Source organism: Balaenoptera ricei, chromosome 11 (genome assembly GCF_028023285.1).
Source record: "Balaenoptera ricei isolate mBalRic1 chromosome 11, mBalRic1.hap2, whole genome shotgun sequence".
NCBI classification, from domain to species: Eukaryota; Metazoa; Chordata; class Mammalia; order Artiodactyla; family Balaenopteridae; genus Balaenoptera; species Balaenoptera ricei.
This window is the reverse complement of record NC_082649.1, coordinates 36566633-36584082: the sequence shown is the minus strand read 5'-3', so window position 1 is coordinate 36584082 and position 17450 is coordinate 36566633. Positions and strand designations below refer to the sequence as shown.

The 17450-nt window shown below is 36.9% G+C and overlaps 1 protein-coding gene and 1 pseudogene across 1 annotated transcript in view; both read left to right on the top strand.

The window, feature by feature from the left end:
* Positions 1–17450, top strand: part of DNAH8 (dynein axonemal heavy chain 8) — a 329367-nt gene that overhangs the window by 29725 nt on the left and 282192 nt on the right. The window contains exons 10-14 of the mRNA XM_059938771.1: positions 1838–1945; positions 4316–4417; positions 10094–10240; positions 14232–14429; positions 16331–16407. Of these exons, the coding sequence (XP_059794754.1) occupies positions 1838–1945; positions 4316–4417; positions 10094–10240; positions 14232–14429; positions 16331–16407 (632 nt within the window). The remainder of the gene's footprint in view (positions 1–1837; positions 1946–4315; positions 4418–10093; positions 10241–14231; positions 14430–16330; positions 16408–17450) is intronic.
* LOC132374228 (dnaJ homolog subfamily C member 2-like) lies at positions 5513–7264 on the top strand (annotated as a pseudogene).

Here is a 17450-nt window from a genome sequence, read left to right as displayed (position 1 = left end):
AGGGACTCCTTCTAGACATATTTTTATTAGAATCTTTTTGGTCTACAGATAACACATACAATATGAATTCTGACATACAGGGTTAACTACAAAGTGACGATACTAATTTCCATAAGCCACATAAAATTGATTTCATTATGTCATGGTTACACCTCATACCTAGGACATATAGTACACTCATCAGTAGTTGTTCTTCCTGGCTTATTTATTCCACCACTATTAAAAAATCTTTTTATATATTTTAAATTGTCCTAGCAATTAAAAGGCTAGCTCCTTGAGGGTGGGAATGCCATTGACCTTCTGTTGTTCTTCCATAGTGATTTATGATTTACATCAAGGTTAAAAGCAGGATCTCAAAATCTCAGGCACATAGCTGTGGTTATGCTACAGCTCTAGGACCTTGGACAGGGTACTTAACTTCTCTACATCTGTATTTTCTCATTTGCAAAATGGGAATAATCTTAACACTTTATTTTATAGATTCTAAGACTCATTTTTTTTCACATTTTAACATCTCTGTATTCAGAGCACAACTTACAGTCAGTCAGATTTTATGAATCATTGTGAACGTGACTTGACACCATCTGAGATTATTAGTTCTTTCCTTGTGGGGGAAGGAAAGAACTAATGTTTGTTTTGTTTTTGGTACCATGGGTGTGAATTCAGACTACAGTGAGTGAGCACCAGCTTGTGGAACAGATTCTCAGGATATTTTATTTTCTATCCCTCCCCAAGGAGCAGGATTGGGACAGGTAGGCTTTGTTCCTGTCTTTTTCTCCATGGCTTGTTAATTTCATGCATAGTTTGGTGGCTTAGTTTTTTGTAGGAGTTAGACTCCCCATCTTGAGCATTTTTTTCCCTTCCTCAGTAGAATCAGTGATGTTTTAGATCTGATGAAATCAAACCTACCTTAAATGGTCATTGTTGGGACTTCCCTGGTAGTGCAGTGGATAAGACTCCACGCTCCCAATGCAGGGGGCTGGGGTTCGATTCCTGGTCAGGGAACTAGATCCCACATGCATGCTGCAACTAAGAGTTCACATGCTGCAACTAAGACCCAGTGCAACCAAATAAATAAGTAAATATTTTAAAAAATGGTCATTGTCAACATAAATTAAGATAATATGTGAAGCTCTTACCTTGTGCCTGGCGCATAGTAATCATTCAATATACATTAGCAATAGTTTGATATCTCAGATGCACTTGCTCTGCTTGCTCTATGCTGTTCTACTTGATGGCTCTAGGCTGTTCTACTTGTTTCACTTCTTTGTGTGTGTCGTTTCCACCCTGCCTTGACCTCCTCCAGGATAGTTTCCTTATATTTGGAATTCTCCCAATAGTCTCAGAACTTCGTGGTACTTAGTAGGTTTGCTGAAAGGTGAATTGAGTTGAATAATGAGGAAGTGAGTTCTAGTCTGATCTCTGTTTCTAATTAGCTTTCTGGCCATACATTAGTCACTTTACCCTTTAAGATATCAGTTTCTTCATCCTTAAAAAGAGCAAGTTAAGCTATTAATACTTAAAATCACTTTCACCTCCAAAATTTTATCTTTAAATAAAATTTTAAGTTTACATGTACAGAAAAGTTGCAGTGATAGTACAGAATTCTTTTCATCTAATTTCTCTTGTTAACATCTTGCATTACCTTGGTACATTTGTCAAAACTCATGTCCTTTCTCTGTTTCAGTATCCAGTCAAGGATACCACATTGCTTTTAGTAAAATTTGACTTTTAAGATTAAAATGTTACACTGTTTTATGTATGTTTAGAGTTTTGAATATTATAGGATATGGATTATTAAAAATATAAATGTATGCTTAATATATTTCAATTTTAGGTTTCCATGGCACATGGAATACAAAATTTGATAAATGCCATCAAAATGATTCACAGTGTGTCAAGGTATTATAATACTTCGGAGAGAATGACCTCACTGTTTATCAAGGTAAGTTTCCAAGGGAAGAAATCACATTGTAACCCTGTGAAAAAGTTAACAATGCTTTCCGTCTGAGCCAGGGAAGGGAATTGGGAACTTTGGGTGCCTCTCAGAGTTCTGGATTTTCATACTTCGTGGAAAAGAAAAGAAAGGCATGCCTGGAGTCAGTTGTACTTAATTGAAGGGGGGCCTTTTGTTTGTCAGAGGTAAACCCCCAGGTTTTTGTTTAAAAGTAACTGATGATTTTCTAATTTATTTGTTCCAAATAGTTTTGCATAAGAGCGAAGAATTGTGCCTAGACTGTTACAAGAAACAAAGAAGGACGCTACATAATGATCAAGGGAAAAATAATGCTTCTTTAGCTACTCCCACCCACATGGTGGTTTATGTAAAATCTTCCCATTTAGTGCCATATGATTAATTATTTTAAATAATTGGAAAAATCATCCAAGAAACACAGGAGTAGAATTTACTTATAAATGATTCAAGCAGAACATAACAGTCACATTTCAACTTTCTTTTAGGTCAAAGAATAGATTTAATCATTGTCTATGCCCAAGCAAGGCAAGAACCTTAGGATTCTTCCCTGTCACTTGTCTTCCTCCTTGCTACATGTTCCACATTGAGATTTCTAGTTCAGTATTATTGTTACTGTGTTTTCAATGTTATGAATCAACAAGTGATCAGACTAAAATCTAAGTATTGCTAGCTTTTTTGATCAACTCTGTTTTCTGATTTCCACATCTTCCTCTGCCTTGGATTTATTATTTCTTTTGCTGAAAAAAATTCTTCAGTAGTTCTGTGGTGAACCCGCTGAATTCCTGCATGTCTGAAAATCACTTCATTTTGTCTTAGCACTCAAACGTTAGTGTGAGATTCTTAAGTTCAATTTAATTTTTTCCTGGAACTGTGAACATACTGTTGTATACTATATACAATTGTTGATAAGAAATTTGTTGCTAATCTGATTGTTTTTCCTTTGTGGGAAACCTATTTTATTCTCCCAGGAAGCTTTTAGGATTTTTTCTTCATTCTTGAACTACTAAAATTTCAAAGTGATGTGGTTCTTTTCACATTTATCTTGTTCTATACTTGCTGGGTTGTTTCATTCCCAAGACTTTCCTCTCTCTTCATTCCTGGGAAGTTTTTCTGTTTACCTCTGATTATTTCTTATCCACCTATTCAATTTATTCTCTCCCCTTGAATCTAAAATCCATGTTCCTTAACTTTTTTTTTTTTTTTTGGTCCATCTTTGTCCTTTGACCTTTCAGCTCACTCATTGACTGTTCATTTATGTCTCAATTGCTGGTCGGTGCATCAAAAAAAATTTTAATTTCCGAGTTCTTTAGTTGTTTTCTTTCATGATGTAAAAATCCTCTCATATCTTTCTTATAAACTTAGTTAATAAAAGATATTTTAAAAGATTTTACATATATCTTTTCTGTATTTTCTCTCTTTGTTGAATTTAATGCTTCTGTTACCATGTTTGTTTTCTTCAATTGCTTGGTGATTCTTGGTTGTCTGCCCATCTTTGTGTTTGAGACTCCTGATTTGCCTCCCTGTTCTGTTTATTTTGTCTGCCTCTTGTGAGTAAGGAGCATAACTTACTGTTGGGAGGGGAGTGGGATAGTTTTTTCTCTGATATGTCCTCCTGGGGGTGCAGTAGCTACCTAGGCCACACTTCTCGAAGACTGTGGTCCACACTCATACCTTTTTCCTTTCAGCATATGTCACTGTTGCCTGCTGTACAAGTTACTCTAAATTTGGTGTTCAGGGTTACAACTGAAGGTTACCTCACATTGTCTCCCATCTTGAAAAATTTCCATAACTGTTCTACCTTCAAGTAACCTTCTCCAGAACCGGGTTCTGGCTTTCTCTAGTCTTTTTTTTTTCTCTGTAGATTTGGTACTGTGTGCTTTCCATATTTTAGGAATTCTCCAAAATTTCTGTGTGTCAGCCTGCCATCTTGGTTTAACTTCCAGACCATTTAAATGGCTGTCTTGCTTTTTTTTTTTTTCCTTCTTTATTTTGGGGGATGTGAGAGGTGGTTAACTTAATATTTAGTTTGCATGTTGAAGGATGGAGAAGAATCACAGTTGGACTGGATCAAGACCTAATTAGAGGAGAACTAGACAAAGAGAAAATATAGTTGACTTTGAAATTGATGGCCTCAGTGACGTAGACTTAAATACAGTAGGTAAATGTGACTTTGGGTTTTCTTTGTTTTACCTGGAATGTATATTTCTTTGTTTTTTATATTCTGTAATTAATTCATTCCATAAGGTTTCTATTTATCATATTTTTATGCTTGTGATTTAAAAAACTTAAATTTTATTTCTTTCTCTACCTATAGTTATTTTGGACTTATATTTATTTTAGGTAACAAATCAAATGGTGACAGCATGTAAAGCATATATTACTGATGGGGGAACTAACCATGTATGGGATCAGGAAATACCAGTCGTACTAAAGAAAATTCAGGTTTGTATAAGTATTTTTATTTTCATAAAGTAAAGCTTTTACCATCTGGCCCAATTTTGCTTACTTTTTTCATTGACAAAGCATGTTAACTTTGAAAAAACATTGTACAGAGTAGCATGAGCATATAAAAAGAACTTCATTAAAATTATCTACTTCCCTTTATGCTTAGTGCTCCTGTTAGGGCATAATTTAATCCTCATCTTGTCCATGGCTGCCTGTATCAGACACCTCTCATGTGCCATTTCATATGCTCTGGCCCCCATCTTTTACTCCAGCCCCTGTTAATTTCATTTTCTTGCCTTTTTGCATTTGTTAGTATTGCCATGTATCCTTAAATAGACCTGGTGATAGTTGGCATCTGATTCTGATCTTCTTTTGGAAGAAAATGCTTCTAACATTTCCCCATTTAGTTTGATGCTTTAATACATCATTGATTAGATTCAAGGAAGTTTTATTCCTAGTTTTAGTACTAGGAGATATTATTAAAAGTTATGAATGGGTTTTGAAAAAATTTTTCAGCACATATTTTTTGAGGAGCTTACAAGATTTTTCTCCTCAATCTATTAATGTTATAGATGACATTTTTAGGTTTTCTAAAATGAAACTATTCTAATATCCCTAGGATAAACTCAACTTAGTCATGGTGTAATTATCTTTTTAAAAACATTCTTAAATTCACTTTGCTACAATTTTCTTTAGGGTTTTTTGCAACTATATTCATGAGAGAGATAGCCTGTAATTTTTCCTTTCGCATAGTGTCCTTGTCAGTGTTTCTGGCACTAAGGTCTCAGAATGAGTACGACTGGAGGAGGGGAAGGAAGTACTCCCCTCTTTTCTGGCCTCTAGAAGAGTTTGTAGAAAATCAAAGCGATCTGTTATTTTGAAAGTCTGAAAGAAATGGCCATACCAGCAAGTCTCCATCTGGAAGTGGTTATTGGCTTTCTTCATGTGCTGGTTCCTGGGCTTTGTAGAGCCTAGGTGGGAGGCTGGGACTGTTGAGGTAGAGCAAGAAAGGATGCTCAGTGCCCTCCACCTAGGACGTGAACTGCTGTGCTCACAGGGTTGGCCCTGAGCACTCTCATCTCCACTCGCTGACCTCTGGAACTGGAGGATAAGAAAGAGTTGTCAGAGGAAACAAAGATGAGGAATTGCAGTTAGGATAGTTTCTCTTCCTGAAAACACTTGATCTCAATGACTGGAAGAACCAGAATCATTATGCAGTTCTTGGATTTGTTCATGTAAAATACAAAGTTATGCAGAGAGAGACCAAAGCAGCACATAAAGCAGTGGTTCTAAACAATACCAAAAGCAACTGGTGAATCAGTTAAAGAAGGAGATAATGACAACTTCACTTGCATAACTAAAACTTATGAAATGTCTGAGTCAGTGAAAAGAGGAGAAATTAACAGTGTAGATCTTGCTTTTGATAACTCAGTTCCTTTGAAAAGTGAAGCAAAGGACAATTTCTTCTAAGTGTTTTCCCAAGTGTTTGAAATGCGTTACAGGTGGTAAAAAAGAAAAAGTTCCTAAACTTGGTGATATGAATTCATCATTTGATGATGCAGAAGCATTTTATTCCTGCTGGCATAATTTTTATTATTGGAGAGAATTTTCTTATTTAAATGAAGGAAAAAAAGCAGAATGTCATGATGAAAGGAGAGAGGTTGAAAAGCAGAACAGAGCAACACAGGCACAAAGAAAAAAGAAGAAATGAACTGAATGTTAGTTGATATTGCATATAACTGTGATGCAAGAATTTTAAAAATTCAAAGAAAAAGAAAAAGCCAAGAAAGAAGCAGAGAAAAAAGCAAAAGCAGAAGGAAAATTGAAGAAGAAAGAAACTAAAGAAAAACAGAGATGAGGTGAATTAGGAGCTGCTTGGATAGCTAAGGAGAAAGAGGAAGTTAGACAAAAGACATTACTTGGCAAAGAAGAAAAAGGATAACCAGGAAAAAAAGCCATTAAGAGGGAAAGGCAATATCAAATCATTATGTTGTACACCTGAAACTAATATAATGTTATATGTCAATTATATAAGAAAAGAGAAAGGTAGCAAAAACTTCAAAGTTCATGGAAGACCTGGAATTACTTTCCTGATGATGAGATAAAGCTGGTTAAAATGATGGAAGAAGTAGAAAAACTTTGCGATAGGCTTGAACTTGCAAGCTTACTGTACTTAAGTGAAACATTCACACCACCTACAAAAGAAATAGGAATTGCTGCTCTGCCAAAACAGAAGAAATTAATGAGCAAATTAGAAAAGAGAAAGAGGAAATTGAGGCTTGTATGTGCCAAGTATCTAAGAATGCAGAGACATCAACTGTTGAAGGTGGAAATGGCAGTAAAAATTGGTCAGAAGAGAATTGATCTGCAATTGCTAATTAAAACTGTGAACCTCTTTCTTGCTGGGGCAAATTCAAGATGGGAAGTTATTGCCAAGTACATGAACACACATTCTACTTCTGGAAGTCAAAAGAACTGCCAAAGATTTTATTGGCAAAGAACCATCTCCCAAAACTTGGCCCTTATCAAAAAGATGACGTACTGTGTGGAGTAGAGCCTCAAACTGTCAATATAACACCTCAGAACAATTTGAAAATCCATGTGCAGATTTCACCTCTTGACAACAGAAGAACAGAAGCTTTTGGAATGAGCTTTGAAAATGTATCCAGTAAATATACCTGAAAGATGTAGCATGTATCAGAATTTCATTTCGTTATGGCTGAGTAATATTCCATTGTATGGATATACCACATTTTGTTTATCCATTCTTCTTTTGATAGACATTTGGATTGTTACCACCTTCCAACTATTGCGAATAATGCTGCTATGAACATTGCTGTTTAATGATCTCTTTGAGTCTCTGCTTTCAATTATTATTATTATTATTTTTATTAATTAATTAATTTATTTATTTTTGGCTGTATTGGGTCTTCGCTTCTGTGCCAGGGCTTTCTCCAGTTGCGGCGAGCGGGGGCCACTCCTCATCGCAGTGCACGGGCCTCTCACTATCACGGCCTCTCTTGTTGTGGAGCACAGGCTCCAGACGCGCAGGCTCAGTAATTGTGGCTCACGGGCCCAGTTTCTCTGCGGCATGTGGGATCTTCCCAGACCAGGGCTCGAACCCGTGTCCCCTGCATTGGCAGGCGGATTCTCAACCACTGCACCACCAGGGAAGCCCTGCTTTCAATTATTTTGGGTATATACCTAGAAGTGAAATTGCTGGATCATATGGCAGTTCTGTTTTTAACTTTTTGTGGAACCACCAAACTGTTTTCCCTAGCAGCTCTTCCATTTCACATTCTCACCAGCAATGCACAAGAGTTCCAGTTTCTCCACACTGTGCCAATACTTGTTATTTTCTCTTTTTTTGGTAATAGGTATCCTAATGCATATGAAATGGTATCTTATTGTGTTTTGATTTGCATGTCCCTAATGGCTAGTGATGGTTGAGCATCTTTTCATGTGCTTATTGGCCATTTGTATATCTTCTTTGGAGACATGTCTATTCAAAACCTTTACTCATTTTTGAACTGGGTTCTGTTTTTGTTGAGTTGGAGGAGTTCTTTATATATTCTAGATATGAATCCCTTATATATATGTTTTATAAATACATATTGCTTCATTTAAAAAAACTAGTTATTTGACTGTTCTTTCTATTTCTTCTTGAGACAGTTTTTGTAAGTTTATATTTTTGATGAATTTCTTCAATTTTTCTAAAATTTGTAATTTATTGGCATAATGTTGATAATATTCTCTTACTAATCTTTGCCTTGTTATGTAATATGTCCCCTTATTCATTAACAATATTACTTATCTTCTCTGTTTTCTTAATCATTCTTGCTCACTCAATCCTCAGATTCAGAACAACCCATCCTCCTCCCAGGAGTTTATCACTTCTGTTTTTGTTGTTAATTGTTATTTGCTGGATTCCATGTTTCCCTCTATAGTTTCTCCAGGGTTAATTTTGGGAGTGGGAGTGAGAAATCATTCCCCCCAAATTGACCAATTGGCAGAAACCAGGACTCTTGACATAGAACTTAGCAATTTATTCTCATAATTGTTTTAATATGCTTCAAGTCACTAGCCATTTACTTACTGAATTAGAAATGAAAGCTTGGTTTTCTGCGTTCTAGTGTAACCCGCTTTCTACTACATCTGAAAATTTTCCAGGAAACTTTTACTGTATAGTTTTGGGGAATAATTTTCAGATGAGTTGGAGGAAGCAATGAGAAGAATTGTTATTCAGGATGTTATCTGTCCAACAGGAAGGAATTGGTTGGTGAAGAAGAAGTAATAGAAAAGTAATTCCTATTAGATGGCATATTCCAGGAGGGTAGGGATCTTATCTGTACTCCTAGCATCTCAAGGAGTTCCTAACATATGGTAGGCACCAATAAACTTTCTTTTTAAAAAAATATTTATTTATTTATTTATTTGACTGTGCTGGCATCTTTGTTGGTACATGCGAGATCTTCTTCGTGGCATGCGGGATCTTTTTAGTCACGGCATGCAGGATCTAGTTCCTTGACCAGGGATCAAACCCGGGCCCCCTGCATTGGGAGCCTGGAGTCTTAACCACCGGGGAAGTCCTTAAACTTGTGTTTAATAAGTGAAAAATAATCAGTGACCTCAAAGAGAGTAATGATTTTGTTTTAGAGATTGAGAGGTGGGGAGGTGTATCATAGCTAGAAGTAGGTATGAGACTAGTTATATAAGCCTGAATGTTTATAGGAATCACCTGGGAAACTGGTTGAAAATATGGATTCCTGAGTCTTACTCACAGAAATTCTAATTTAGTGGCTGAGGTGGGCAGAATAAAGATGTCCACATCCTAATCCCTGGAATTTGTGAATATGTTATGTTAAATGTCAAGGGGGAATTAAGGTTACAGGAGGAATTAAGGATGGGGAGATTATCCTGGATTATCTAAGTGCGACCAGTGTAATCACAAAGGTCCTTACAGAGTGAAGAGGGAGATGGAAGAGTCAGAACCAGGGAGCTGGCATTATGTTAAAGATTTGACTGGCCATTGGTGGCTTTGAAAAAGTTTAACATTATTTTTTTTTAAGATGGTTTGGTTAGCTGGACATGACAGTGAGTTCCTACTGGACCCTAGTGACAATGTCCTCTTTTTTTAGCCTGGTTGAACTGACCTGGTATAGCTGTAGTCAAATACTAGGATTTCAGCAATGCACCCATCAAAGACTTTATGATCTCCTCATGGAGAAATGACAGTTGGATGATAAATTAGTATTGCACAGTCTTAATGTTTTTTATACCTGTATGTGAATAATGCTGATTAAAAGATGCCAACTGACTAGATAGATAATTGAAAATAGACAGAATTGATACATAACTTTTGGCCTCCTGGGAGCTCTAATTAGCCATGAAAACATGACAACAAATAGTGTATGTGGTAACTTTGATAAGGATAAGAGTTAAGGGGAAATAATAACGAGAATAAAGAAGATGAGACTATATTGTAAAATAGAAAAAAAAACTGTATTGATTTTCAATGGGTGGACAGAGAACTTGAATTTTTAATGTTAACAGCAGCAGCCCCTATTGAGGGGTTGATGTGATCAGTTTTGTGTGAGGATAGAATTTTTGAATTTTTCACTCATAAACAAGTGTCTCACTATGTATTATATACCCCTTTTAAATCTCTCGTAGGACTGCATTTTTCTATTCAAGGAATATCAGACATCTTTTCACAAAACAAGGAAACAGATTTTAGAATCCTCAGGGGAAAAATCTTTTGAGGTTTCAGAAATGTATATATTTGGAAAATTTGAAGCTTTCTGCAAAAGACTGGAGAAGGTAAGCGTCGTGCAGCCACAGTTGCCACTACCAACCATACCTTTCCAGTTATTTCATACTTTATGTAGCATCATTGAGAATTATTTTTCCAGATCTCTTGTCTTACTATTGATCTGACTCATCCAGTATTACTCATAGATTACTGCATTTTATTATAACTTATTTTTTCATTCCTAATTACTATCTTCTGCCAGTCGCACAAAAGCTATTGCAGACTTTTACTTCTCTTGAGACCTCAATTCTATCTTTACCTATAGAACTTGAACTTAAAGCCTCTGCTCTTAACCATTGTATCAGGCTGAGTAAAGGTGTGAAGTGACATATCTGCAACATCTGGCAGAACCCAGTAGTTGTGTCATATCTGGATGTGTGAGCACCTTCTCTTTCTAGGCCAGTATATATGGTCTAAACATAGACATTGTATGGGCGATGTCTTTGCTGGGCAGATATGGGTTAGAAACTTCAGCACCTTTGATTCATTCATTGATTAGGACTGGCTGGAGAGGAGTGATGTTTTTCCAGGGGATACAAGGCAGCCCATATCAGAGGCTTCTTCTAGTCAACCTTTGCAAAGCCTACAAAGATATCATCTAGGTACCACCCTCCCTACGGCCCCACCATTCTGCCAACTCCCTAGGTCCTGATAACAGTTAGGAGTCTGCTCACCATTTGTTGGAAATTGGTGGGGGGCATTTCACAAGTTGAAGGGCATTTCCTATACATGCCAGGATAGGAAAATATGGGTGATGAACAAAACCAAGTTACTGAGTGGGGCTGTTTTTTGTTTGTTTCTTTAGCAGCTTTACTGAGATATAATCCACATACCATATAATGTATTCATTTAAAGTGTACAAGTCAATATTTTCCAATATATTCACAGGACTGTGCAACCATACCACCATCTAATTTTAGAACATTTTCATTCCCACTGAAAGAAACCCTGTGCCCATTAGTAGTGATACCCCATTCTCCCCTCTACCCAGCCCTAAGCAACTGCTAATCTACTTTCTGTTTCTATAGATTTGCCTATTCTCGACATTTCATATAAACGGAATCATACAAAATGTGGTCTTTTGTGACTGGCTTCTTTCACTTAGTATAATATTTTCAGGGTTCATCTATGTTGTAGTATTCCTTTTTATCGCTGAATAATATTCCATCATTTGGATATACCATATTTTACTTATCCATTCATTAGTTGGTGGACATTTGGGTTTTTCCACTTTTTGGCTATTATGACTAATGCTGCTATGAACACATCTGTATGTGTTTTTGTGTGAACATATGTTGTCATTTCTTTTGAGTATATGCGTAGGAGTGGAAATGCTGGGTCAGATAATAACTCCATGTTTACCTTTATTGAGGAAGTGCCAAACTGTTTTTCAAAGTAGTTGCATCATTTTATAGTCTCATAAGCAATGTATGAGGGTTCCAATTTCTCTGCATCCTTGTAACACTTATTATCTGTCTTTTGAATTTAGCCATCCTAGTGGGTGTGAAGTGACATCTCATTGCAGTTTTGATTTGCATTTCCCTGATGACTAATGGTGTTGAGCATCTTTTTAAATGCTTATTGTCCATTCGTATTTCTTCTTTGGAGAAATTTCTATTTAAATTTTTTGCACATTTTAAATTTAGTTATTTGTGTTTTCAGAGTTCAGTTTATAAGAGTTCTTTATATATTCTGGGTCTTAAGTCCCTTATCAGATATGATTTTCAAATATTTTCTCTCTTTCTACAGGTTATCTTTTCACTTTCTTGATTGTGTTCTTTGAAGCAGGAAGTTTTGTTTTGTTTTGTTTTAATATTTATTTATTTATTTATTTATTTTGGCTGCGCTGAGTCTTAGTTGTGGCCCGTGGGATCTTCATTGCAGCATGCTGGCTCTTAGTTGCAGCATACGGACTTCTTAGTTGCGGCATACGTGCGGGATCTAGTTCCCCGACCAGGGATCGAACCTGGGCCCCTGCATTGGGAGGATGGAGTCTTGCCTACTGGACCACCAGGGAATTCCCTGAAGCAGGAAGTTTTAAATTTTGATGAAGTCCAATTTATCAAGTATTTCTTTTGTTGCTTGTGCTTTTGGTGCTGCATCTGGGAAGATGTTGTGTGAGGCTGTTTTGTGAACAGTGAGGATTTCTTGGGGACAAATGTCCAATTAGAATGATATTGGCATGGGTCAAATGAATAATAAGCCCCATTGGTCAGGACCTGTTCCACAGAAATGTTTAACATTTCTGAAACCATTAGAATGTAAACCTGGAGGTGCGTCCTGGTTACTGTTAATTTTTCCAGGAGTGAGGGCCCTTGCTAACTTGGGTGCAGTTTTACATTTGGTAGAGTTTCCGGGCTGGACCTTAATTATTAGCCCGTGTGCAGTAAAGATCTTTGGTGGCAGGTCTAATGCTGGGCATAATGAACATCCATCTGTAAAGCAGCAGCCCAAGCATTCCTGATGCTAGAGGGAGTGGGTAATAATGGCGAGCTACATTAGCTTCTCCCACTGCCTTACCTCTGGAGAAGCCCTGCCTGTAGTCTTAAGGATACAACTTCATGCCACAAAGGCTCAGCAATCAGAGCCAACGCAGCACTCCCTAGGGGCCTTACGTGAAGTGCATCCTGGTTACTAGGTTATTCCAACTCCCCTGTGCTAAGAATTCCTTGGCTGACTGGCATCTCTCCCAGGTGTAATTGGTGGATGTTGGTGTCCAGATTCATAAAGATGGGGTTACCCTGAAATGTGGCCAGAATTTTTATAATCCTCTAGAGATAGTTACTGAACTGCCTTGGTGGGCTTCCCCTGCTGAGTGGGCACAGCAGGGACCACTGTTGGACCACCCCTATGAGCTCTTAAATAGTTGAAGAGGAGAGACAGAAGGGCAGGCTAAGCCAGAGCCTGTTAGGGAAAGCTCAGATTCAGATGTCAGGATGACCAAGTGCGAAAGTCAAAGGACAATTAGGATTGAGCTTGGTGTTGGAGAACCAAGACCTCAGAGTTGGGCAGAGATGTTGGGGTTCTTTAAGGAACAAGTGAGGAGGAAAGTGCTAGTGTGTCAGCTTAGGGTGCCTGAAATGCATCTTTTTTGGTAGGTGGAGACTTGGTGCATTGAGTGTTAGCCTGCCCTAAAGAACCAGGATTAAGTGTGTATAATATCCCTTGTTTCTTCTTCCTGTTCCTGCCATGTAAATTTTGGTGAATATTGGTTTCCCAATATTGGTGAATTTGGTTTCCCAGAGCTCTGTCTTTAGTTTTCTTCTCACCCTGAACACTTGTGGGAGAGAAGCGAAGGAGTGGGAAGCTTTGAGCATTGTTTTCCAGAGCAGGAATCAAAATGGGGAATCACTGATGAATATTAAGGAACTGAGTAGCCTGTGGACATGAAAGACTTTTTTTTTTTGGTGAAGTAGGTGGTGTTGGTACGTTGAGATGGAGCCAGCTGTTTCTGAAATAAAGTTCATTGTGAGGATTTTCCAGGGTTCTTTAGGGGTCAGAAGTGACTGCGGTCATCTTTCAGGACTGTGGGACCTTTCCTTTACCTGAATGTGGAATTATGCTAGTGTTACATATCAGAACTATGGTGAGGGCCAGAAAAATGGTAACACTTTTGAATCCAGTGATCCAGTGAAACGATTTTCAGAACATTCTCAAGAACAAAAAGCTGAAACTATTTAGACATCTGCAAGGACTTTTACTCACTGTCCCTCACCACCCCACCTCCTCTTGGAAGACAAGGTGATCAGATTCTGAGAAAGGCTCTAAACTCTCTCTACTTATGGCAGAACATCTTCTGTCTTAAATAGCCTAAGAGTAGTAATGACTGGAACAGAGATTTGTCTTCTGTTTTATCTCCTCTGGTTGGTTTTACCTTAAATGATTCTAAAGCCTGTTTATTGGCTGGTTTTTTAAAAATCATTGATTCATTAAGAGTTAATTCTAGGGAAGGGTGCTAATTTCTAACTTTTAAACTAAAGTAACACTTTTCTTTTTAAGATTACAGAAATGATAACTATTGTGCAAACATATTCAGCCTTGAGCAATTCTCCCATAGAGGGAGTAGACATTATGGCAATAAAATTCAAAAATATATATCAAGGGGTTAAGAAAAAGCAGTATGATATTTTGGATCCAAGAAGGACAGAATTTGACATGGATTTCTTAGATTTCACGGCAAAAATCAAGGCCTTAGAGGTAAGTAATTATACATACTTTTGATTTAGTAAAGCTGAAATGTAATCAATAGTACTGAAATTCACATATTTACTATTTATTACAAATTACTCTTGCAAATTGATCAAAAATATTTGCCAGCGTGAATAATTTTCTAAGCAGTCCACAAAATATTTTCTATCTTTTTTTTTTAATGAAAAATGAGCTTATTCAATAAAAGATATCAGTAACTAACCAGAAGCCCAAAGGGCTTATTGTAGCTGGGTTTATTTTTAATGTGCATTAAAAAATATATTTGATTTTTGTTGTGCCAAGGACTAGTGTCACTTTTCCAGTGTAAGAGAGAATTTGTAGGCCTTGTTCTTTGTTCAGTGTGAGAAGATTTGAGAGCAGATTAGGACGATGGAACACTCTTCCCTTGGCACTGCGCTTTATGGCCACGTTCTCTCTGCAGCTTAGAGGACGACTCTGAAAAGACCCTCCTCCTGTCTGTTGTAGCTGAAGGGACACCAGAGGGATGAGACTGTAACAGGTTTCCTTCTCACCTTTTGGGTTAATATGACCTCAGTTACTCTCTTACTGAAAACTGTTAACCCAGGTGTAGCCCCAGGGAATGGTCTCCTCTTTGCTGCAGAATGTCTTGGAGACACGGAGAGGGACAAGAATATACCCTGTCCACTTGCTGAGTCTTAAATCCTTGCCAAGAAGGTGAGGAGAATGATGTATTTTTTCTCATTTTTTTTTTAAAGACTCTCTAAAAACTATATTACATGTAATTTGTGCAATATAAATTAAAAAGATCCTAAAATTCTAGCAACAACACTTTTTCTTTTTGACACAGATTTCCTTTCAGTTTTTGAAAGTTAGACTCTGATAGGAAGATATATTTTACTTTTTACTTTTAGTGTTTGGTTTTGGGAGTTATATCTTGATAGCGGTGGGAATTTGTGTTTTTTAAAAAACGTATTGCTTAAATTATTTTTATGATTCATTAATAAGATTATGTGTTATAAAACCTTTACTGTGGTCTTAGATACAAGTTTAGCTTTCAGTAAATTTAGAGGCCATATTAAGTTTTTAGTATTTAAAAAGATATGTCAGTGTTTTAACTTTTCTTCCTTTTCCAATGTTTGATTAATGGGTGTAGTATGTATTTGTAGACAGTACCAATATAATCTATAAGTGAAAGTTATTTGCGGAGTGCTTCAGTTCCATCAGTTGGGCACCAGGAGTTTGAAGTTCACTGCTTGGGATGGTGGGAGTCTTGGAAGAACGTTTTGGGCTTCTTATTCCTCCTTAGCGTGACAAAGAGGTTTCTGAGAGCAGCAGTGTTAGAAAATGACACCTGTTCACCCTGGGTGTCTATAGTGTCATTACACTGCTCTACCGACATGCTAAGAAATCCTAAATCTCCCAAAAAAATGTACTTTGTAAGGGACTTTCACCCCTTTCATAAATTCTCTAGGTCAACATCCAATAAATAATGAGCAGCAAATGCAAACCACATATATAATTTTAATTTTTTAGTAGCCATGTGCATAAAAGTAAAAAGAAGTAGGTGATATTAATTTTAATGATATACTTTATTCAACCCAGCATATTCAAAATATTATCATTTTAACATGTCACTAATAAAAACCATTATGAGATATTTTATATTCTTTTTTCATACTGTCTTTGAAGTTTTGTGCGTATTTTACATTTATAACACATCTCACTTAGAAGTAGTGACATTTTAAGCGCTCAGTAGAAACATGTGGCCAGTGGCCACCATACCAGACAATGAGGTTCTAGATGCTTAGATGGTAGATGTATTTAAGGCTCATATTTTGATTCTGTAGGAGAATCATTCATTGTTGTTAAACAAAACTAATCTTCTCCTTAACTCAAAAAATCATTCAAACATTACTATTGCATTTCAGGTACAAATACAGGCATTTATGAACAGTACTTTTGGAAAAATTTTGTCTTCTCAGCAGGCTCTTCAGCTGCTTCAAAGGTATTTATAATGCATTAAGCAGTATAGTTTCTAGGTGGGATAACTTTATATCTGAAAATAACAATTTCAAAAAAATTTTGGAAATCTCTCCTATGTAAACTTTAAAACTTATAAACAGTAATCTTCCAATTACCATTAAATAGACTGGTGAAAATTGAAATATGGTATGATATTTTTCATTTTCATTTTCATTTTTCATTGCATTTTTCTGTAGTGGAAAGTCTTTCAATAAGGAAATGATTTCATATTTTCCCCCAGCTATGTAATATGTTAAGGTTAATTTCGTAAGTGTTATTGGAAAGGGAACAAATAATGTTTAATTCTGCATACTGAAAGGATTTCTAACAGTGAAATTATCTAAGAATAGTAGGTCCTCAAACTTTCTGTTTTTCCTCCTGAGTGCTTCTGCAGCTTCCTTTCCTTCTAGTCCTGACAGCGGTGCTCCCCTAAAGGGCAGGAAAGCCTGGATTAGAAGGATGGGCTGGACCAGAGGCCGTTTTCTTCCAGCTCAGGGAGGGCTCACTCCCCATGTTAGGGACCGTTTTGAAATTCTCCCCTGAGAGCTAGTGGATCTGGGTTTGGGTCTGACTTTGGGTTTGGGTCTGACTTTCCCATCTCTCTAATGCTGGATCATACCTGTGAAACCTTACCTCATGAGACCATCATAAGAGTCGAAACAGACATAAAATGATTTTGATGAGTGACAGTACTGTACAAACAGATGGCAGTACCATTTTCTTGGCGACTTCTCTGTCTCTGTCTCTCTCTTTTTACCTATGGTATGCTGGTGTCAACTCATTTTATTATCAGAAAGTTATGGTTCTAGTACTTCCTATGCATAACTTAGTCTCTTAGTGGAAGTGACATTTGGCTGACAAAATCATTATATCATTATGCCTATTTGGGATGACGTGAGCAGTAATATTGGCAGGGGGACAGTCAATGAGCTCCCCTCCATCTTTGCTAAGCCAGCTCCCCACTCATCTTTTTAATCTCAGTTCAGATGTCAGTTTTTCAGGGAAGTCTTTCTTGACTTCCCAGAC